Source organism: Heliangelus exortis, chromosome 2 (assembly GCF_036169615.1).
Source record: "Heliangelus exortis chromosome 2, bHelExo1.hap1, whole genome shotgun sequence".
Classification (NCBI taxonomy): domain Eukaryota; kingdom Metazoa; phylum Chordata; class Aves; order Apodiformes; family Trochilidae; genus Heliangelus; species Heliangelus exortis.
Window position 1 is genome coordinate 63,476,353 of NC_092423.1, and position 23,874 is coordinate 63,500,226.

Here is a 23,874-nt window from a genome sequence, read left to right on the forward strand (position 1 = left end):
AAAATGAACAATCATAGAATCACAGAAAGTTAGGGGCTGGAAGGGACCTTGAAAGATCATCAAATCCAACCCCACTGCCAAAGCAGGGTCACCTAGAGGAGGTCACACAGGAACGCATCCAGGTGGGCTTTGAGAATCTCCAGGGTAAGAGACTCCAAAGCCTCCCTGGGCAGCCTGTGCCAGTGCTTTGTCACCCTCACAGTGGAAAATTTCTTCCTTATATTTATCTGGAACCTCCTGTGCTTCGATTTATAACTGTTGTCCCCTGTCCTATTATTAGTCACTCCTGAGAAAAGCTTGACTCTGTCCTTCTGGCACTCGTCCCTTACATATTTATAAACATTGATGAGGTCACCCCTCTATCAAAAATTATAGAGCTTTTATTGAATTTCAGTAGCTGTCTTCTGAACCGTGTGATACTGGTTAGCTCACAACAGCACCAACCAGATCTCATACGTAGGCAAGTGCCATCTATGGATAAAAGATGTATTTGAGTCGTAGAAGGCACACATTGCAAAAAATGGCAACAGTCTGCCACCTGCTGCTGTATAGAATTACTTCAAGAATCATACTTGATGGGCCTTGCACTGACTCAACAAAAATGCTCCCAAATGGAGCATTGCTGGGTTTAACAAAACAAAATGCTGGGTTTAACAAAAACTCATCCATTCTGCAACAGCGTGCTTTTCAGAGAGCACGGGGCAAGATTAAAATAGTGGGATGTTCTTTTCTTTGCCACTTGACCCAGGAAGCTGTCTTGGGGTTGCTAACCCAGGTGGTTTGATGTTATTTGTTTCTGTTCCTGCCAAGAAGCCATGAGCTGAAAACACAGCTCCTATTAGAAGCAGCTGCCTAGCCCTAGCAACTGTACAGTTAGAAGGCAGGCAAGATCACAAAGTTCTGAATAAAAATATCACCACCAACTAGAAATAAAACTCCAAATAAAACCGCACTGTTAGTTTTGACATGGTTTGGGCAGCAGAGGTTGATTTTTGTCTTTGAACAGTGAGATTTATGTCCTTTACCTGCTGTGAGGGGCAAGTCAAATACTTTGCTCGCAGGTATCAGAGTAAATCTTTGTTTTGAAGGATATAGCTTCTGAAAGATCACTGCAAGTAAAATCTCCCTAGCTGTGACAGTGGAAGGGCCAGAATGCTAAGTATAATACCAATTACAGTAAATAATGCAGTGCAGGGAGCGTAATTCTTTGCTATTCGATATCGCCGCAGTGTTAACCTTATTCCCTTACTGTCAAATATTACTGGAGGGTCTCGCACAGCACAGCTTTTTGTGGGCCACTCCTCTGCGTGTCATTTCATCCTATACAGTTCCAGCCAGTTCCGCCACACTGCCCAGCCCTCTGGCGTCACCTTGAGACAGCCCGAGGAGAGACATTGTTCTTTCCCCCTCTGCACCGGACCCCGAGCTGCCCTACGGAACACGGGGAGGAGCACGGAGTGGCAGACAGCTCCGAAAGCTAAGCGGCCGCCTGTTTAATCTAAGTGGCGGGGGTTGAAGCGGAGGATAACAACGGGAAGGCTGGAATCACCGTGGAATCCACAGAGGCACCGCCCGACCCTGCAACCACGGCTGCCCTCCCGAGGAGACCCCGCCCGCCCCGGCCATCGAGACCGCGGCCCAACCGTTGGCCGGGCCCCACCCCGTGACGCAGCAGCTGCCGGGGCGTGTCCCGCCCCGCGCATGCGCCCGGCTTGGCGCCGCAGGGTGGCTTCCGCGCGCCCCGCCTTCCCGCCTGCCGTAGGTGCTGGGGGTTCTGGTGCGGTTCCGGTGGGGTTCCGGTGCTCGTGGTGTGGGGGTGGGATGCTGTGTCCGTCACCGGTCCCCTTCTCATCTCTTTCCCTGAGCCCGTCTCCACGCCCTTGGCTCCCGGCTCGGTTGTGGTGCGAGCACCCCCGGCCCGGCCCGCAGCCCCGGCCGCCTCCTCCCAGCTCGGGGGGTGCCACGGAGGCCTCCTCTGTCCCCAGCGTGTGTGAGCGGGCAGGCAGGAGAGCTGTGAGGGGTGGTCTGTGAGGGATGCCCCGTCTCGGCCCTGTCTTGCTTATAAGAGGCTGGAGGGAGGGTCCATGGCTGGCAGCTTGCGGCTTGGTTTCCGAGGGTGGTGGTGTCGATGGGCCTGTGCCCCAAAACGGGTTCATCTTTTTTTCGGAAATGTAACAAAAGAGCACTGTTGCAGCCCCAAGGGTCGGAACGGTGGTGAGGCTGCTGTGCGGGCCTTTATATTTGAAGACAGATTTATTTGTGCTCTAATTATGCAGAACGGTGTCAATGAACTGGATTGGAATTCATTGCCCCTTTGTTGTTTCCAGTTTTTTGATACTGCGTGTAAAGGTTGGGACATTTTCACGTTTGCCTAACGTGAAAATACGTGTTCTGAATCTGAAAGGGGGGGAAAGAGTGTTCTTCCTTTTCGCCACTGAGTAAATCTTTCGTACTGCTGGTAGAGCGATAGTTTAAAATGGTTAAAAAAGCATTCCTTTCTTCTCGATAGTGCTGCAATTTTTCCGATGATATTTGCTGCTTTTTGTCTGTGACTCTGCAGCCTTCCTCAAGTGGTATGGGCTGTTTGCTAAATGTTAACTTCAGATTTAAAAAATTGCAAATACTTCAAATGTTGCTGAATATAATCTGCTTTTAGACATTGCTCAATGTAGACAGTAAACACTTTGATCACTGCACCCTTAAATGCACAGTGCAGGAATATCAGTCATTTTTGTAAGTATGCAGCACAACTGGAATGTCTCACAAGAAATATATTTTTTCTGTGGTTTTGAGATAGTAGTTGCCTGAGTTGAGGAAGCATTAATTCAGTTCTTTTCTGCTTTATGTTTTTCTGGCTGATCTTGACCCTGCTATTACAAAGTGCTAAAAATGGACACACAGATGGGCCTGGTGGATGGGGTGGTACTGATTTAAATCTGCATTCTTTGCAGAAGTGTGGCCTTTGTTATTATCTGCAAATGCTTTGCTCCTGTTGTTTGCTCCTTGCTGTGGTTCAGCAAGGAGAAGAAAAATTTGATTGGAAAAGCTTTTCAGTGCATAATTCTCACATTGCTTCTTCCTCAGATTATTTTTCTCCCAAGTTTTGCTGCTGTCACTGGACTTAAGAGGTGTTTATTTTTATTTTTTGAGTTACAAAATGGAACTTTTTCATATTTCCAAGCCTCTAAAGGAGAGAAAATTGCTATTTTTAAGGCTGAACTGAATTGAAGTATCAGTTACATTTATTACAAAACAGTACTATCTGCAATTACCATTGACTCCAGTATAAGTATGAGACATTAATTAATTTTTTTTTCTAGTACTGCAATGACAAGGTCAAGACTGTGGTTGTTACAAGATGATATATTTAATAGCAACATGAACATTTGAATTAAATGCAAATCTGCATGTGATCTGCAACTTGAGAACAAACTCACCTAGCCTTATTCTTTCCTGTCACCTCTGCTGCTCAGGCCAACATTGCTGTGCCTTTCTGCTGATTACCTTGTCTGGTGAGTATGAATCCTGATTTTAGTTATGGGTAACAGCTGTACTGGATTAGAGTTTCTGTAGCCAAAAATTCTGTCAGATTCTTACTTGGTTTTTTTGTATTGACTTTGAAATATGTTGCATCACATAAAAGACTTAAATGTATCTCCAACTTTTTTTCAATTTTTTTTTTAAACTTTTTGGAAAGTAGTGTCATTTCCTACAGGAATAAAAAGATCTAGGTATTTTGCTTGGAAATTGGATATCTTTAGACCTTGTTTAGAGCCATATATTTTTATCATTGTTTGCATATGATGAAAAAAACATGCAAGATTTTCATATTCTGAGTTTTTTAGTACTATAGAGACATAAGCAGTCAACTTTTATCAGTGTGTAAAAGCACTTGATTTTAACACAGTAGGAATATATTCTTGTAACTCTTAAAGTGAATTATTGTTTCTCCAAAAGGAAACAGTCATGGCTGATGACTCTCAGAGGAACTTTCGCTCAGTATATTATGAAAAAGTGGGCTTTCGTGGAGTTGAAGAGAAGAAATCACTGGAAATTCTGTTAAAAGATGACCGATTGGGCAAGTTGATTTCATTGTTTCCTGTATTACTTTGGTGATTTGGGAATAATGGAAAATGTTTAATTGCTTTTCTCAGTACTGATTTAAATAAGTTTTGCATCATTTACCATTAGTCTCTCAGTTATTACAAGCAGTCCTTTGAGCTTCAAAGATTTGAAAATCTGATGTTAAAAATAATTAAGATTTGGCTGCTGGCTTATTTCTTTGCTTTTTTCTCTTATTCTCTGTGCCCAAGAAACTGGAAGTTTTTAAATGATAACAGCTTTCATCTGGAAATATGTCATCTCCTGCTGTTCATTTCATCTAACCTCAAAACTATGAAGATTTTTTTATTGCAGTTGGTCCCTGAGGTGTGCCACATCTCTTAACAGAGCAGAACATAAATATTGTCACTTTAACAAAGGCATTAATAGTTCTGACATGCCAACACAGTTTACAGAATGTCTGTAAAAGTAGTACAGTTTACTTCCAATGAAACCTAGGGTAGTTTTACTGTAAATCAAGCCAACGTATATGTTTTTCAAAATGGTTGCAGTTTATAAGGCAAATTATTTTCTCAAATTATTAGATGGTGAAAGCATTTGTTGGTAAGATGATGTAAGTGGGAATTTTGATCTGCAATTAAGATTTTGTCACACTTAGGTAGATCAGAGATCAAACCTGTTGATAATTAAATTTACCTTATTTTTTCCTCTTTGTTTCTCTACAGATATTGAGAAGCTTTGCACATTTAGTCAAAGGTTTCCTTTGCCATCCATGTATCGTATACTGGTGTGGAAGGTGCTTTTAGGTATGAAATATAATATCTGTGGTCCTCTGTATAAGTTATTTTTGTTGGTGTTATTTTTGTTTGTTTGTTTTGTTCTTTTCTTTAGGCAGTTAATGAAGTGGATTATTCCATACTACTTTGCCCACGGATACATATTTAGCATGCAATGCATGACAATTATAAAACAATATTCCATGCATAGTTTTTGAGAGCTTTTTCTGATGTGTGCCTAGAAGAGTGAGCTTCTATACTGAACTTTTTAACACTTTTCAAGTGAAGTTGTTAAATGGATTTGAAGGATGTATTATGATAAGTTACTGATACCTGATACGATTACGTACTCAGTTCTGTTCCTAAAATAAGGATTAAGTTGAAGTAAAGCTGTGATTAAACTTAAAAATTGGGCAAAGTATGCAATGAATATTCATTGTAAAAAGAAAGTTTGTGGTTTTTTAGTATGTGTTTTTCTTCTGGCTTTAAATGGGTTTTGCCACTGAAGAAGTTACAAGGCCAGAGATAAATTATGGTATCCCCAGAAACTAGAAAAAAGCATAAATTCTATTTCCCTTGAAATGCATTAGTCTGATACTAATTCAAAAGAACTCATAACTTTGCAGTAACTGGTGAGGTGTGTTTGGTTTACTATTTGTGAGGCCATGCCACTTGGAAACAGGGGAAGGGTTGTGGAGGGTCCAGGAGTTCTGACCCTTACAAGGTATCTTTGGAAGTTTCCTGTGGAGTTGCTGTATGTAGGGAAACACTGCCAGACTGAGTGTGAAGGTGCATTTTCTGACTGAATCTGAGGAAGAGACATGTGATTTACTCCAGTGTTAGTGGTGGGGCTGTGTGCTCCTTTTCTAAAGCTTGAGTGTGGCTCCCATGCTCAGTTTTGTATTAGCAGGGCAGGAAGGATGCAGCTACCTGAAAGGTTTCATCAGAGAGAGACCCCAGCACCAGTCTGCAGGTTGGCTTGGAAGCTGCTGTCTTGGTTGTACTTTGTCTTTTGTCTTTCCAGAATATGTGATACAGATCCCATATGTATCTTTTGTATAAAGATTTTGGCATGTGATTCAGAGTCAGAAAGACTGGTGACTCCTTTGTCAGACTGACTATTTTACAAAGTAGCTTTTCTGTGTTTGAAGATGTTTATTTATCTTGGGCTGTGCCCTGATGTTGAACAAGATTCAAGTAAATATCTTCTGTTTCCCTTCTTGTTCTCTGTGTTCCACTACAGTGTCTAGAGTTTGAAATAAAGGGTTAGAAAACTGTAGCTGGGTTTTAAACAACCATTTAAGTTTTCCTCCTTTTTAAAAATTTTTTTTTCTTCCATTTTTCTACAGTTTAAAAATTGTGGCTTCATATTCCTGATTATTTGGATTTGTAGCCTTTTTGGGGGGGGAGAGGCTGTAAATGAACAGTGTGCATAATGTGCAAGATCTAATTATAAAACTTGAGAATCTTGGCAATTGATCTAACAGAGTAATCTTGTTTAGTAAAAGCCTCTGCTGTTAGAATACTAATTTTATGATGAAAAAATTGTCGAACTTTGTGTGAAGTAGCCACCATCCTTCAGAATATTATTAGCAGGAAATATTCTGTAGGAGGTTTATATGAGTGACTCAGCACACGATCACCTGGAGTACTGTGTCCAGTTCTGGAGCCCTTAACATACAAAGGACATGGAGCTCTTGGAGGAAGTCCAGAGGAGGGGCCACAGAGATGATCAGTGGGCTGGAGCATCTCTCCTGTGAAGACAGGCTGAGAGAGTTGGGGTTCATAGAATCATAGAATCATAGAATTAGCTGGGTTGGAAGGGACCTCAGAGATCATCAAGTCCAACCCTTGACCCACCGGTGCGGTTGCTAGACCATGGCACTGAGTGCCACATCCAGTCTCTTTTTAAATGTCTCTAGGGATGGAGAATCCACCACCTCACCGGGCAGTCCATTCCATTGCCTGATCACCCTCTCCGTAAAAAATTTCTTTCTGATATCCAGCCTAAATCTCCCCTGGCTCAACTTAAGACTGTGTCCTCTTGTCTTGTTGAAAGTCGTCTGGGAAAAGAGACCAACTCCCACCTGGCTCCAACCTCCTTTCAGGGAGTTGTAGAGAGCGACGAGGTCTCCCCTGAGCCTCCTCTTCTCCAGGCTGAACAGCCCCAGCTCTCTCAGCCTCTCTTCATAGGGCCTGTGCTCGAGTCCCTTCACCAGCCTGGTTGCCCTCCTTTGGACCTGCTCCAGGACCTCGATATCCTTCCTGAACTGAGAGGCCCAGAACTGGACACAGGACTCGAGGTGTGGCCTCACCAGGGCTGAGTACAGAGGCAGAATCACTTCCTTGGACCTGCTGGCCACGCTGTTCCTGATACAGGCCAGGATGCCATTGGCCTTCTTGGCCACCTGGGCACACTGCTGGCTCATGTTCAGCTTCCTGTCAATCCAGACTCCCAGGTCCCTTTCTGCCTGGCTGCTCTCCAGGTTGTTCAGCCTGGAGAAGAGAAGCTTCTTGGAGACCTTTTAGTGGCCTTCCAGTACCTGAAAAGGGTCTACAGGAAAGCTGGGGGGGGGACTTTTTACAAGGGCATGGAATGACAGGAAAGAAACTTTAAGATGGGGGATTTGGATTAGACATTAGGAAGAAGTTCTTTGCTGTCAGTGTGGTGAGACACTGGCACAGGTTGCTCAGAGGAGTTGTGGATGTCAAATTCCTGGAAGTGCTCAAGGCCAGGTTGGATGGGGCTTTGAGCAGCCTGGTCTAGTGGGAGGTGTCCCTGCCCATGGCAGGGGAGTTGGAACTGGATGATCTTAAAGGTCTCTTCCAGCCCAAACCATTCTGTGATCTTTCAGCCAAAATTGTAATAACAAAATATGGTCCCTTGGCAAACCTGTAGGTCAATGTAGGGCCAGTTTGTCCTTTTCAGATGGGATAATGTGTGAGTTGTATGATAACACGTGAGTTAACTGTCTGGAAAAATTACTTAATTTTTGTAAAGGATTTTGCGTTTTAAACCCAGGTGATTTATTTGAAGTACACATTCTGCCATTCAGTATACTCCCTGGGTGGACAGAGGTACAAGGACTTCTCTTCCACTGCCTCTCAGGTGCTAACACTCGTTGGAAAGGCTAATACTCCAAAAATATCTCTCCCTAAATTATTGTAGCAATGGTGCAGTCCATTTCTGGTGGGAGATGTTTACATAATGTTAATAGTTTCACAGAAGAATTAGATCAGACTAAGGTTCAATTAGCTAGGTTCTGTGCTGTCACAGGTTACATGTTAGCAATATCTCTGTAAACTTCCTGTTCAGGTGTGCTTCGTGATGGTTTCTAGAAATCCCTGTGTTGTTTAAGCTTCACTTCTGTCTGCCTAAGGTAGTCTGTTGTGTTGGAGGAAGGCAGTTGTAGTGTGTACATATAAAATCACAATGTTGACTCCATTTTTGCATAATCTGGAAATGTATTGCTCTGTCCCAGGTTTGCAGCTGGAAAATAAAAGATAATTTTCTGTCTGTTGTACTTGTTACTAGAACTCAACCATTCCGTGGTTTAACGCTTGGCAGGAATATTTTTTTCTTTGAATAGGAGATAAATGAAGCAGGTAGCCTGTTTCAGAACTGATTTTTAGAGAATGCTTTGTTCTCATGAGTTTTTACAATGAAAAAGATTCTGTTTCATGAGTGATACAGAAGAGGCAAATTTCTGTTTCAGTGTCTGTAAGAACTTACGTTTGTTGAAGCCTGTGACAGTTTTGTTGTGAACATCGGTGCATGGCAAGATTGAATTTTGAGTGAGGAAGGATCAAGTTAGTTTCACATCTTGTCTGGAGTTTGTAAATAGTTTAATTTTCTGTACTTCTCTACTTTGATACTTTTTTTCCTTTTTTTTTTTTTCCTTCTGGGGAACTAGAAAAAATATTTGTATTGCACTAAGAAAGTAAAAAACATTACTTTGCAAAGTATTTGGGTGGTAATCTTAAATTTTGATCTATAACTAATTCAGCTTATTTGGTTGATTTTGCTACTTAATGTTGTTTTAGAGAATATTAATCTCTATAGTAAAGTGAGTGAAGAATTTTCTGGCAGAGATCTAATAGTGAATTAAATAATACTGTGATGTATATCATCTTTGCATTAGTTAATTGCATGTAGACTCTGGCTATCACAAAGTGTAGAATTTGAGAATGTGAATATCTAATGTATGTGAAAATCATTCTGCATCCACTTTTCAAAATAAATGGAAGCAGGGTACAAATATGCAACTAGTATTAAAAACTACAAATAAGTGTAAGCAATTAAGATTCACAAATTAAAAAGTAAAGAACGATTGTTGGAGAGTGAGAGTAAATTATTGTGTTATAATGACATTTCTTATCAGCATAATGATGTGGTATACCAAAGAGTGTTCATTTGCTGAAAATCTTGCAGAACAGGTTGAGAAACCAGTCTAAGGGTAGATTTTACCTATATTCAGCTAACATTTGAAATTTGTTTTTATAAATCTAATGCTAAAGTGCTTTTTTAGTGTACTGACTTTCAGTTTTATGGAATTTTCTCTGTGTATTCTTTGACCAAGTTTATAAGCAAAATGTAATACCAGGTCCTATGTTTTTGTTGGCTGGAGTTGTAGTGGGAATCACATTAAGGCAAAGCTCTTGGAAAGAGAGTTTAGGTGCTGTTTTTCCTCTTCGGAGTTGTTTATCTTTTTTTGTTTTATTTTATTGTATTTCATTTTTATTTTTTTTAGGAATTATTCCTCCTCACCATGAATCTCATGCTTTGGTGATGAAGTACCGGAAGGAGCAGTACTGGGATTTACACCATGCTCTTTGTGTAATTCGTTTTATTAATGATTCTACCCCACAGGTAGATGTTTTTCTCCGCATATATCAACTGGAATCAGGAAAATTGCCTCGAAACTCAGCTTTTCCATTGGTCAGTTGTCATTTGAACAGTCTTTTAAATATAGTATTTTTTTTTAACTTCAAATTATAAACCTGTGAGAAGTTGAACTGCAAGTAGCCCCCTAAATGCACATAGACAGATGAAGTTAAATGAATGGAATACAAATGCTAGTATAAAATAAGACATTTCAGTCAAAATGCTTTTCTCTTTTTCTTCCCATGAGTACTTATGTAAGATCTTATGCTTTAAAATATCTTTTGTGTGTTTTGCCTGCTAGGCTTCAAGCCTTTCGTACTGTAGTAACCTTCAGTTTCTTTATAGCACTGAAATAAAAATGACATAATCTTACTGGAGCTCATAGATTCTTAAATGTCCTGGAACAAGTATAATTCAGAGCCAGTACAAGCAGTAATTTATTGAATATGGCATAAAATTTTTAAAGTATTTGTTTTTAAAACTAAACTTTAATGTACTGATCTTCTTTTTCTGTTAGTCTGAATTGATACAGGCTTCTGTCAGGTAATGCATGTACTCTGTAGTTTGTAGTATGCTCATATACAGCTAGATGAATCTGTTTTGATGTTAAGTCTATAGTGTGATGTTAAAAATAATGTGTGAATCTTACATATAAAGATCTATGATCTATGTAATGATCTATGAAAGACAAGGTGATGAGAAGAAACATGGGACTTTCTGAAGTGGACTCTTATCTAGTAGTTAATGCTGAGTTATCCATGTTCACCCTGGTCCAGCTTACTTGTTTTTTATCTGTAATTACAAAATCTGACATTAGAACTTTTAAAAGTTAAAAATAATTTAAAAAAAGTTAAAGTTAACATGGAAAACCTTTAGTATTTTTGGACTGGAGGGTTGTACCCAGCATTCTCTTGTCAGGGAGAGTGGTTTTGTGCTCTTACTGTTGCCTAGGAATGTGGCCATCCTACCCTGCAAGTTTCCTATGAAGAGATTTCCTTGATCTTGGCAAATAACCCAGTGGGCTGAAAATTGATTCTTTCTAGATTAGTATAGCTTTCTCAGCAAGTGTATTGTCAGTGCATCCCAGAGCACTTGCTGTTCTCAGTACTGTGATGAGGTATAATAGAGATGGTGTTTAGCAGATTCAGTTGCTAGTTGTGTAACTTGTGTTTGTATTGCTGCAGAAAGCATTTGTTCTTTTTCTGCTAGCCTGGTAGCAGAAATGACCTTCTAGTGTGGTCATTGGTCCCCTTAAACTTACAAGAGTTTACTGTTTGATAGGAATGCATGTGTTCTGTTGGGGGGGGTAAAGGATGGTGTTGGACTGATGTGAATGTTTTGAAATGTTTGAGTCGTTTAGAAGACTTCTGGGTTTTGTACCTTTTTTGTGTCTGAAAGGAGATCTTAAAGTGGGGAGTTTAAGTAGGGATATTTTTGTATTGTAGCAGAGGCATATCTTGGTATTATTTAGAGTATCCATATGTTTTGCATGAGCTGTAATCTGTGCAAAAGCTGGAGATACTTTAGCTTACTGCTGCTGGTGTATTTGGATGCGTATCTGGCTTGTTAACCTGCATCCTGATGTAGTCAGTACTGCTTGCCTAGGGAAGACTCTGAGTAACAGGGCAAATATTGAGGCTTTCCTTATCTATCCTTATTCTTCTTCCCAGTTTAAAGGCTTCTTGAGCTGGCTGTTGGTGTGAGATCTAGTTGATTTAGATTGGCTCTCCTCCATCTATACTTGGAGCATTCCTGCAATTAACTGTGGTTTAGGCATATCTGTACTTCTGTTGAGAAAGTCTGTCCTCTGGAGAAAAGGTGATGACATGCCCATCACATGCTAAATATATTGTGGATAATAAGTTACTTGTCACCTGGAAAAGATATTTGTCTCTAGGATGATGTTTATTTAGCTCAAACCAAATTATTTTCTGTGTGTTGAAAGTAGACATACAGCTCATTTTTTTCCCCCAGTAGCTGCAACATCTATGACAAAGGTGTTTGAGGAGCCTGTTTGGCCCTTTAGCAAGGTATAGGATGAAAGATTCTGCTGCTATGCAGTACAAATATGGGGGCATGGATTATTGCTACCTTGTTAGGATGTACTATTATCTCATTTGAGAACTTTGAATCAGAGTTGTTCCAAACTCCTCTTTTATGTTTTAGTTTTAGAAGCAAGACAAGTCCTAATATTTCCGCTTTAATAGGTATCTGTCACCATAATGCAGCTGCTGCCCAGTGTTTTACATATGAATGTCAGAACACCTTTTTGTGTTTCTTGATTCCATTTTGTGTTACCAAATTACAGAGAAGATGAATATAGTGATAATTTAGATCAGATAGTCCAGTGCTTCTGTGAAGTTCACTTTTTTTGATTTGTTTTCCAGGAGCCTGAAGATGAAGTGTTCCTTGCTATTGCTAAAGCAATGGAGGAAATGGTGGAGGATCCTATAGAATGCTATTGGCTTGTCAGTTGCTTTGTTAATCAGCTGAACAGCAAGCACAAAGATTCATTACAACAATTGGTAAGAAAAAATACAGCCTTTTTTTTTATGAGGGGAGCTGTAAAAGAGAGAGGAGGAAATCATAAAAAGCATCAATATATGGAGACAACTGGAGCATCAGGGGTGACACCCTTGGATTCTGTTCCACCAACTGTTTTAAGAAAATGGGAAGACTGCTTTTTGTATTTTGATTGTACCAGCCTGTAGGACACATTGTAAAGTTAGAAATTGTTTTTGTTAATTACGTAGTAGTTTTCTATTATATCTTAGGTTTGTTTTTTGTTTTTTTTTAAACATAGCTAAAACTTATGTTGTATCTAGTTGAATTGTATTCCTCATAAATTGGTCACTTAAGAATTTTCTTTATTTTAAACAGTTAAAGATGTCACAAATACCAGAAAGTCTTCCTGTATATCTGCTACTTTCTCTGCTACATCTCTGGCATCCAAATGCTGCTTATTGGATGACAGACAAAGCGCGATTGCTTTGCTTTATAAATGGAGTGAGGTACTTTGTCTTCAGAAAAACAATATGTTGCAAATTAAGCTATAGTAAAAAGTGGATTAGAGTTATTTTGGCACTGATCGTTTAAATGCATTTAGAGAATATTAATTTTGAGCTTCTGTCTTCCTGGTTTATATAATTAAAATTTGATTGTGAAGAACTTGCATACTTAGACTATTTCCTTCATTATAAAAAAGCTTTTGCAATTCTTCAAATACTCTGAAGAGATAAGAAACCTTTTAGTTAACAATACCCACTGAGATGACAGTGTCTGGGTACCTGTTTTTTAGCAATCACTGAATGATGTGAATGAAATCACAACATCCCTTGTTACTCTTTGGAACTAAGAAATACATTTTAAACCTCCCTCCTATGGCTGGAAGTGATACATAAAATTATACCAACTCCTGTAATTCCTTTTGAAGGACAGGGGAGCATTTTTAAAGAAAGCATGTGCTCTCATAACAGAGAGATAGTGCAAAGTGTCTCCCTCCCTAAGTTTTTATTTTAATACAAACATGGTACCAAGACTACAGATGGTAGAGTATGGACAAATGAAGTGGGTTTTGTCCTTTGACAGCTGAAGTTGTTAGCTTTTTACCTAATTATGACAAAAACTACAAAGGTACTCCTGAATTTATGAAAATGTATGTTATGTTACATTAGATTTTAAACAAAATGAGAATTATTATTTTTAGCTCTGTTTTATGCTGTTCTATTGGCTTTTCTAAATACTTCAAAGCTTCAAACAGGAAATCAATGTCCAGCTTTTAATTTATTGAACAGGGTTCACTTGCAGAATTAATTTTCTGGGTTTTGCTGCATTGTGTGTAGATTTTTTTTTTTTTTAATGTGTGCTAAGGCAATTAGATTTGAGATGAATGAAACTCTAATTTACTTGTAAAGGGTAGCAGTAATTAGTGCTGGTTTAATCTCTGCATTGCCTAAAGCTCTCAAAGACCTCCTTTCATTAGAGAATACTGTGCATTTTCTGAATTCTGTTAGTGGTCAGCAATTTAAGATATCTGGCTTTTTTTTTTTTTTTTTTTAGTAAAGTACTCAATTAACTAATTGCAACACTTGTGTTTTGGAACATCACACTTTTAGTTAAAATGGTATAAATTCATTCTTTTACCATGCTATTTTTTTTCAAGGTTTTGGTGTTTTTTTTTAATTATTTTTAAGACTTACAACTGTGTGTGTTAATAATGGAGTGTACTCTGATGTGAGTTATCTAAAATTTAAAAATTCTTTTCTCAGCCAAAAATTCTGGAGCAGTATTTGAGCATTGAAGATAACAGACTCCTGATGCATCTGAAAGCATGTACTGCAATGAGCAAACTCCCTTATGATCTTTGGTTCAAGAAGTGTTTTGCAGGCTGTTTACCTGAGTCTAGTTTACAGAGGCAAGTTCCCTTTTTTATTTCTCTTTGTAATAACGTTGTAATTTTAGCTTTTTGTCGTCACTAACAGGCAAAGGGATTGCAGAGAGAATACAATTATTTTGTTTTCAGCCACAATAAAAAATTGATAAGTTACAAGGTTCAGAGAAAATTTTACACCAGCACCTCCAGGACTTCAGTGGCTAGTGTAGGAACCTAGTGTGCAAACAGAGAGCTTTGTAAAATGCTTTGTTAAAAATCACAGAACCATAGAATGGTTTGGGTTGGAAGAGACCTTAAAGATCATAGAGTTTCAGCCCCCCTGCATGGACAGGAACACCTTCCACTGGACCAGGTTGCTCAAAGACCCATCCAAGCTGACCTTGAACGCTTCCAGGAATGGGATATCTGCTACTCCTCTGGGCAATGTGTGTTGGTGTCTCACCACATTCACAGTGCAGAATTTCTTCCTAATGTCTAATATAAATCTCTCCTCTTAAAGTTTAAAGCCATTCCCCCCTGTCCTATTGCTGCATGCCCATATAAATGGTCTCTCCCCAGCTTTCCTATAGGCCCTTCAGATACTGGGAGGGCACTGTAAGGTCTCCCCAGAGCCTTCTCTTCTCCAGGCTGAACAACCCCAGGTGTCTCAGCCTGTCTTCATAGGAGAGGTGCTCCAGTTCTCTGATTGTCTTTAAGGCCCTTCTCTGGACTTCCTCCAAAGCTTCCATGTCCTTCCTGTGTTGGGGGCTCCAGAACTGGATCCAGTACTCCAAGTGGGGTCTCACAAGGGCAGAGTATAGAGGGAAAATAACCTCACTTTATCTGTTGGCCATGCTTCTTTTGATGCAGCCCCAGGATACCATTGGTTTTCTGGACTGCAAGTGCACACTGGTGGCTCATGTTGAGGTTCACATGAAACAGTACCCTAAAGTTCTCTCCCCAAGGCTGTTCTCCATCCTTCATCTGCCCAGTTGTCCTTGAATCACAGAATTATTGAGGCTGGAAAAGACCTCTTGAGCTCATCAGGTCCAGCCTATAAGAGGCATGGTGGTAAAGATGGTCATAATCTGAATAGTGAAAGCAATCTTGCTTGTTTATTTGGGACTTTGTATTTCAGGAGTGAAACTGGGGAACAGCTGTTTCCCACAGCTTTTAAAAAATATTTTAAAAAAAAAAAAAAATTTGCTAATTTGCCCTTATGAAAATAATGGTTTTTTTTAGGAATCAAACTGTAAGATTAGAAATCCAGTCTTGCAGTACTGTGGACTGAAATTTTGTATTTTCTAATGCTGGCAAGGAATATGTCTAAGAAAACATTTTTTGAACCAAAATGGAAGGGCTTGGTGGTAGACCTGTATCTTATGCTGTGTGCACCATGGCAACTGTTACATGGCAAGGTCTTCTCATCAAACACCCATAAAGCTCCAAAGTAGTAACCTCTGCATAGTGGTTGTGTGTGATGTAGTGGCTAAAAGATTTTACTTCTTTTACAGCTACAAAAATTATGCAAGCCTGTATAAAGCATTTGTTACCTTTTTTAAAGCAATTGGATTACTGTTCTTTGCCTGCATCTCTTATTTCATATTTGCATTTTTAGGTTACTTTCAGCAGATAAAAATTAACCTTGTTTCATTGTTCATCTCTTTGAACTTAATGCAGTTTGTCATTAGAGGTGACTGCTCTACCTGGGACTTGCCAGTCTCTTCAGGCTTTCTTTGTGGTGTTCTGTGATCTGAAATATCCTCAGGAACCTCAGTACATGCCTTCTAGGAGATAGTTTTGTTTAGGACTTATCTGATTGATGACCTTGCTACAAGGTCTTATGGCTATGAACTAGATCTGAAAGAGAAATTGCATCAAAACACTTTTGCTGTTGGAAGATTGAGGGTTTTTTTTTAATTTCTGTTTAAAATTGAACATTTTATGGAGCTGTGTCATCTTGATAGTGTAAAAGAAAAAATATAGATGAAGATTTTTGATTTCCATATTTCATCTTGCCAAAATCTTTGGTTTCAGTCTTCTACAATGTGGAAATTGGAAATGAGTTCATTTATATAAAATATTTTATCTAGTTACTGTACTATTTAGCATTTTCATGTACTGTTTTAGCTTACCGAAGCAGAATATTTTGATGATCTGAAATTTTAAAAATATTTTTTTAATGGAAAATGGTTGAAATACCGGCTTTTTTTATCACTTTGGAGTAAAAACGAATCTCAGTGTTAATACTTCTAATGGCACAGCAGGTTCCCAACAATTCTTGTAGGAACACAGTAAAAGTGCCCTTCTCCTTGCCAGTTTAGGTTTCTGAATTACTCAGTTGTAATCATAACGGCCTCATTTGCTGAGGAATTAAATTGCTTTATGGGCAATATGTGACATATGAACTTCATGCTTAGATATTTGGTATGGATTTTAGAATCTAGCTCTAATGCTTGTCTGAAACAGGTCCAAATGGTAGTGTGAGAACTGCCGAGCATCAGAAACTGGTTTCCAATTCTCCTGTGAGTTTTACTTACTTACTTTCTTGTCAAGTGCAAGATGATTTGAGCTCAGTCTTTCATTATTTAATTTAACTTACAATTTCATGCTGTATTTCTTAGAGAGGTTGATTGCTTTCTATAAATAGTAGTCTCCTCTGCCAGGCAGCTAAATTTAAATTTAATTGTTTTCAGTTTTTTTCTCTAATGTGCACAAGATTTCTATATGCTTTGCAGAAATTTTATCCAGTAATGGTGAGATGAAGTTGCATAATACCAGCTTTACTCCTGACAGGCATTGTCATTCAGTATAAATACTACTTTATATCACATTTCTCCTAGCTTATCACAGGTAAAATTTATACATCATTTTAATTTAAATGGGCTTGGAAAATGTATACAGACAGTTTTAATGTAGAAACTTTTCCTTGGACCTAATGCAGTGCCTTTTCTTGCTGTAATCCACTTGACATATTATGCAACAAGCTTCTTGTCAAACTTCTCAATGGTGCCACCCTGGTGAAAGAGAGGCAGGCTGGTCCTTTTGAAGGCACTCCATCCTCAGGGCTCTGTATCCCACCTGGAATGTAGACAGGATGATTCCTGGAACATGAACAAGCCTGTATGCTAAAGAGGGACAGAGTGGCTTACTTGTCGCTGAAACAGAGAGAAAACTGAATCACACCTTCATTTTATACCCACTATTTGTTGCCTTATTTGCTTAATATCTGCAACAGCATTACATGGCAATCTGTAAGCACCGTGCATGTGGAGCTTTCAAATGGAGCTGTGTGGGTGCTCAGCTGGAGAGCCCTGCTGTTAGCAAAGCTTTGTGACCCTTCTGTGGCTTCAGCTCCACAGGCAAAATGGCACTTTGGCTGCCAGTTTGTTCCAGCACTGTCACCCTAGATGATCCAGCTTCAACAGAAGTAATGCAACTTTGCAGATATAATTGTGAATAAGTCAGGCATTTTTCTGTGGCTCAGTGTTGCCAATCACGTATCATACCCCTGACTAACACTGTTTGTATTGTGCACTGAAGACTTGGCATTAGCAGGACTGATAGCCAGCGGGGTGATGTTAGGTTATTAGCCTCTGGTAGCTTGTTTGTGCCACAGTATTTGATAGCTCCCTTGAAATCTTATGACATGATCATGACATGACATCAGGATGAGATCTGTATGATCCTCATCATGTTCCTCCATGTCCAGTTAGCATTGGAAGGATACCCAGAGGTGCAGGCAGAGGACTGAGTGTTGGTTGGCTTTAAATGTCTCTGGCTGGGATGACTGGAGCACCACAACCAGGGGATGAGGTTGAGGGTGCTTACCCTGCAGCCTAGGGGAAAAAAAACTGTGAGAGTAATGATAAGATTTCAAAAAAAGAGAAAGCAGCAATGCTGTGATGCTTTTTTTTTGTGCAATTGCACTGTTCATGGTTGAGGAGACTGAGAAAAGTGCCTTGAGAATGCTGTGCCTTAGCAGACATAAAGACTAAGTCATATCTTGTCTACAGAAAAAGCTCAATGAAAAGTAAAGGGCTTCATTTGCATAATCAATGGCACACTCCATACCTTCATAGTTTCCTGTTTATTTTTCCTTGTGGTTGTTACTCTTATTTCACTGTTCAAGAAATACCTACAAAGGTGTTCCTGTGGTTAATAGAATACTGCTATATTTCACAGAGGATGATAGGCACAAAAAAACCCCCAAGACTTTAGTACATACTTTTCAGCATTCCTGAGTAGGGCTGCTGGCACAGTTGCATGACATATCTGTTAGAATTTTCCTGTCTCTAGGGGTATAAAAAAAATGGTAAAAATTGCAATCTCTGACAGTATACTTGATATCAAGTGTTTGTTGTTACAGAAAAAGTGAAAGTAGAATACTTACTGCATCTCTAGTGATGATAATGTGTATGGTGACTGCTGTATTGGAATAGAATCATCAAAATACCAGTTTCCTTGAAACTGCTATGGTTTTTTTCCATTCTCAGTAAACAATTTTCTGACAGTTTGTTACTATTCCGGGCTTTACTTGTATAGACAAGGTGCTGGCCACTGGTCTGTTTATCACAGTGTCACACAGTAATTCCCCTATTGCTGTCACTGGTGGAGCTGCACTGAGAGTAACAACAGCCAGAAATATTAAGAGGAAAAACACCACAGCAGACACAAATGGTTAGTGCTGACAACTCATTCACTTTACTATGCACTCTCTTCCCAAATTTGTTAGACACCAGTGATTTAGATACAGCATCTGTTTGGCCATTGTTGAAACATTTGGTCTGGAATCAGACTAAATAATAATGCATGAAAACAGAGTGTTTCCTGAACATGAAATGTCACCTACTGTAATGTAATGATGGAGACTGGAGTCAGGAGACTTGGAAGCAGAATAACAGAAGACAGGGTATTTATATTAGGCTCAGTAAGTTTATATTCAAGCTAATAGGAGTTTTAATGTGAATTTAAAAATTTCCTGTATTTTAGGTCTGCTTCTCTCTGTCATTCGTAATTACAGTTCTGATGCCCATGTAACACATGGAGAACTCTTCTTGGATTCTAACCAGATATATATTTGTGGAGGAAAATGTGCTAGAGATAAAGAGGGATGACCTGTTGAGTGTGGAACAGGAATGTGATCTCAGTTTTCTCATAGCCTCACTTCAAGCTTCTAGACCTGATTTCAACATCAGTGTAATATTTACAATGATCACTTGTCCTGGAGTGCTTGAACCAAGAAGGAAGCAGTAAGATTTTCATCCTGGATTAATTATTGTTCCTGCCCATATGGGAATTGTACTTGTTTTGTAATCATAGTGATCTAGGAAAATAAAACTAAAATCCTAAAACTAAAAAGGGGAAAGAAATTGACAGTGCTTTATTTCCAAGTGTCTGTGGGCTTTTTGTTTGTTTCCTTCTTTTTTAAGAACAGTTCTAAGGATTCTCCACATTCTTTTCCTCATTTCTTCACTGTAAGTTTAAGTCTATTTTTGATGAATGGAGAGGTTGTGAAGATAGTGTCAGAAGAGTTATGTGAATAGAAGGTTAAGAAACCCCCGAAGAATTGAGTCATGGTAGCACCATGTGAATAGAAGGTTAAGAAACCCCCAAAGAATTGAGTCATGGTAGCACCATGGGAAACCAGCAACTATTCCATGTTAGGAGTTATAAAAGCTTTACAAAAAGAGTCACAGAAAGGTTGAGATTGTCTCTCACCTCTGAAGGTCATTTTGTCCAACCGTTTCCTCTTCTCAAGCAGGGGTCACTTAGAGCTGGTTGCCTGGGACTGTCCAGACAGCTTTTGAAGTCTCTGAAGAAGGGGACTCTGCCACCTCTCTGGGCAGCCTGTGCTGGTGTTCAGTCACTCATACAGTGAAAAAGTATTTCCTGATGTTCAGAGGGAGCCTCCTGTGTTTCAGTTTGTGCCTGTTGCTTGTGGTCCTCTCACTGGACAGAACTGAGAAGAGCCTGGCTCTGTTGTCTTTGCACTCTCCCTTCAGGTATTTGTACACGTAAATGAGATTCCCCCCCAAAGTTGTCTCTTCTCCAGGCTGAACAGCCCCAGCTCTCGTGTAGGAGACATGCTCCAGTAATCTTCACAGCTCTTTGTTGGACTTTCACTTACTAAATCCTTGTTTAAAGGTCTGATACTCGCTTTTCAACTGAGTTGTCAATTCACATTATGCCTCGGCTTTGTTCCTGTGGCACTTCAGCCTGAAGGGCAAGCTCTTCTGAGAGAGATCATAAAAACTGTGTTGTCTTTGGAAGAATCACAGTCATAGATCCAAGTTTGTAGGTGGGCTGCAGATGTTTTCTAGTTAGTGTTACTGTATTCAGAGATTATGGAGGATATTATGTGATCTTTGTCCCCCAAGTTTTTATTTGGAAGGAGAGATGCTTTTAGCAAGTGCCCAGAAGGAGCAATAACAGCAGTCCTCTGAAAGGCTTTCTGACACAGCTCTTAAAATTCAAGGACTAAAAATACTGCAAGACCATAAAGGCTGCTATCTGACAGATGGGTTCAAACTGGTTTTGGATAATCTTTTATCCCAAGTCTGTTGAGTTGAGCCTGAGGTAAAGCTGCTGGATGAAGGATGATTTCAAAATGGTGCAGGCTGTTTTAGTAGTGTTTAGTAGAATCCCTGTTAATATTCATCAAAGTTCTGTTGCTGAAGTACTTGCAGCATTTGGAGACCTGCCCTTCAGGATTTGTTAAAACTGAGGTTCAGGTATGATTTCATACAAGTGATAGGAGGGCTTCTGTAATTCTGAGAGTCTGTGCACAGTGGGATGGACTGAAAGACTTCATAGTTGTTCCTTGTGCCTAATTTGAACATCATGATTATGTGCTGCTGATACATTATATTTATATTATACAGCAATGAGCTGGAATATTTAGCTTCTTGAGATGTAGTAGTTCAGTTTTTATATCCTTTTGAATTTTCAGCTACTTAAGTGTTTGAAAAGTGTCTTCATTAGGCATGCTAATAATAAAGTTTGTTTCCTTTTTTTGCACTAGGAAGAATTCTCACCTTTACACTGTAGGATAATTTTGTTCAGGCTACTAAAACAAAATTTGCTTTTTGTATTTGAGCTTGTAAACAGTTCCATTGCTAAACAAGAACACACCAGTGCATTACTGCTTGCCATTGTTCTGCTCTGTACAGAGTTGATAAAATATCTTTTATTTACATAGACTGTTCTAGGAGATTAAGCACAGAAGCACTACAGTAATGTTTAGTGATTCCTTACAGTTTTTAAATTTTTTTTTTTTTTAGAGTTTGGGACAAAGTTATTAGTGGGTCCTGCAAGATTCTTGTTTTTGTTGCTCTGGAGATACTATTGACTTTTAAAATGAAGCTAATAGCATTAAATACTGCAGAGAAAGTCACACAGTTTTTGGAAAATGTAAGTACTCTGTTGTGCTTTGTGTTACTTTTTGTGGTTTATAAAATTGTGTTTCAGCCTTACAGTAATTTACATTTTGCAAACAAGCTATAAGATATTATATTATTTATTGAAAATAGTGTAGGAATGCCAAGGTGGGGAAAGAATGCACATGGATGAGAATAATAGTTTTTTTCTACCAGGAGGTAAGGCTTTCATAGAAGGAAAAGATTTTTAGTCTATGGTGAATATGTGTAATCTATGTTTGTACAGATTTGACAGTATTCCTTGTGATAACTAAAGGATTGTTCTGTAAAAGTAAGTGCAGATGAGGTCAGGTTAAGTTAAAATTTGATGAGGCTCCATTTCTGTCACCTTCTTGGCTCCTTGCCTGAGTGAATCTATAGACTTAAGATAAGTTTTCTATTGATGTAAGGATGGGGTCATGAACCTGACCCTGAACTTCCCTTCTGTTTGTACTAATAGGGTACTATATGTAGTATTGAGCATCACAGCAGGGTTGTGAGATCCCAGTGTAGCCTAGGTTAGTTAGATGAGGTGTCTTTTTGGTCATGGATGGCCAGTGTGAGTTCTGCCTGATGTCAGGTGAGAATTGTGAGATGCCTGAGTGATCATCTTTACTGTTTTGTAATGAAAAGCTTTTTGTCTAAAACCTGGAGCTAATATGGTTGCATGTAGGCCTGAGGGATGGTTGGATGTTTGGGCAGGGAGATGGGATTCTGGTTTAATTTTTCTGTTTCTTTTTTATAAAGACAGAAACAAAATAGTCAAAAGAAGGTACTCTGTGAAGGTATCTTGCCCTTATCTTTTGTAGATCCCTCAAGATAACACTGATGCTATTGTCAGCAAAGCTGTTGATCTGTGGCGCACTCACTGTGGGACTCCAGTACACTCAGTCTGAGAAACAGCTTCACTTACGACAACTTGGGAAAAAAAGACAGTAAAAAAGACATTTTACCACTCTTCCCCCCATTGTTATGTGATGTTCTTCTTTTCATCTTCTGTTTAAAGATGCCGTTGAAGCAAATAATAGCATGGTGACCGATATGTAAATATTTTTCAATAAATACAGATGGAATGGAGATACCTAGTGGCAGTGTGATCATGTCCAGAGTGTTTCTTGGCCAACCAGCTACAGTATTCTTATGGCACAGTGTGCTCTCTCGCTTTTGAGGAAGTAAATTTAACACCTGAAGCAAGGTAAATAGACTTACTTGCAATTTAAAAATGTTTTATATACCAGCTTAAACTTGATATAAGTAATTACTACTTGGAGGTGTTTTTAAGGTGCATTTACTAAGTGTTGGTCTGCTGCAACTCTTTGGTGAGCAAACATGCCTTTACTAGACATATAAATATACTCTATTAATACTGGAAATTTTCGGGTAAATGTTCTAGAAGAGGCATCACAAATTTGAAGTAGAGGACATCACAATGAGCAGGGGTGATACGCTTTTCTGAAATGTCTTCAAATACTTTCTTTTTGTCTCTCGGCCAGCTCTGTGTGGCTGTACTTCCTTCCTTGTTGTTCATGGAAGGTGCTCTAGAAAGTGGCTCTATCCAGTCCTAAAATGCAACTTTGGCCAATAATAAACAATGACTGTTGAGTGCTTGACTCAGAGTTGTAGTAATTTGATTCTTTTTTGGCTTACATTTCAGAATAAATTTAGCCTAGAAATGTAATTCATAGTGTAAGTAAAAGTAGAGTAGTTAGCCCAAGATAGAGGTTTGCAGGAGAACTAGTTATTTTTCATAGAGAAGGGTAAAATTGTATTTCTCCATCTTGCATAGACAAGAGAATTGTACATAAAAAAGTGTTGCTCAAATTGATGCTTTTAGTAAGCTAAATGCCAGTATGTTTCTTGTGCTTGAAAGTGTGTTTAGCGTGCACTTACTGCAGTGCAGACTTGAAATGCTTAGAAGCTTGAGTTTTGTTTTAAATTAGGTCAGGTTTAGCTTCCAACACATTATCTGGGAAAGCTTGGGAATGAGTTTTGGTTACACCTAAAAACCTGGGTAGGTATGTGGTCTGTGCTAGATTCTGAGTTGCTGCTGTCAGTGTTCCTGAAATGCATGAGTTTACCCAGTTTAAAAAAAAAAAGCATGTTTGTGTCTGCTTTGAAAGCCACTCCTGTGCCTCCATGGTCATATAATCATTTAGTTCACTTCAGATAGGGTGATGTGAGTAGGAAAGAGCACATATACATTCTGTGAGTAACAGCACTGCATTCTGGAACAGTGCACAAGTTTTTCAAGTAGTGGCCACACATACCATCTGAGAGACTGCCCAGTTGAATGTTTTTCCTTCAGGCTGCACAGGGTATTGACAGAACCCTGAGTTTTATATGCATTATTCAGGCCTTTAC

At 39.1% G+C, this 23,874-nt stretch overlaps 1 protein-coding gene across 3 annotated transcripts; it reads left to right on the forward strand.

The window, feature by feature from the left end:
• Positions 1–1,611: 1,611 nt before the first annotated feature.
• On the forward strand, positions 1,612–22,590 carry TBC1D7 (TBC1 domain family member 7). Of its 3 annotated transcripts, none has more exons than XM_071736422.1 (9): positions 1,612–1,758; positions 3,321–3,512; positions 3,958–4,078; positions 4,788–4,868; positions 9,590–9,777; positions 12,111–12,248; positions 13,992–14,137; positions 21,379–21,508; positions 22,323–22,590. In XM_071736422.1, the coding sequence occupies exons 3-9, from the start codon at positions 3,967–3,969 to the stop codon at positions 22,407–22,409; spliced, it is 882 nt and encodes a 293-aa protein (XP_071592523.1). In that variant the 5' UTR covers positions 1,612–1,758; positions 3,321–3,512; positions 3,958–3,966; the 3' UTR covers positions 22,410–22,590. The 3 variants fall into 3 exon arrangements, with proteins under 3 accessions (XP_071592523.1, XP_071592524.1, XP_071592525.1); XM_071736423.1 differs by having other exon boundaries at positions 1,679–1,762; XM_071736424.1 differs by having other exon boundaries at positions 1,713–1,762; positions 3,474–3,512.
• The last annotated feature ends 1,284 nt before the right edge of the window (positions 22,591–23,874 follow it).

Excerpts from the sequence above, each read along its gene's own strand:
- TBC1D7 (XM_071736422.1), top strand. The coding sequence starts at position 3,967 with ATGGCTGATGACTCTCAGAGGAACTTTCGCTCAGTATATTATGAAAAA. Across the intron at positions 9,778-12,110 it reads GAAACTCAGCTTTTCCATTG|GAGCCTGAAGATGAAGTGTT; the intron begins GTCAGTTGTCAT and ends TTTGTTTTCCAG. Across the intron at positions 21,509-22,322 it reads TCACACAGTTTTTGGAAAAT|ATCCCTCAAGATAACACTGA; the intron begins GTAAGTACTCTG and ends TATCTTTTGTAG.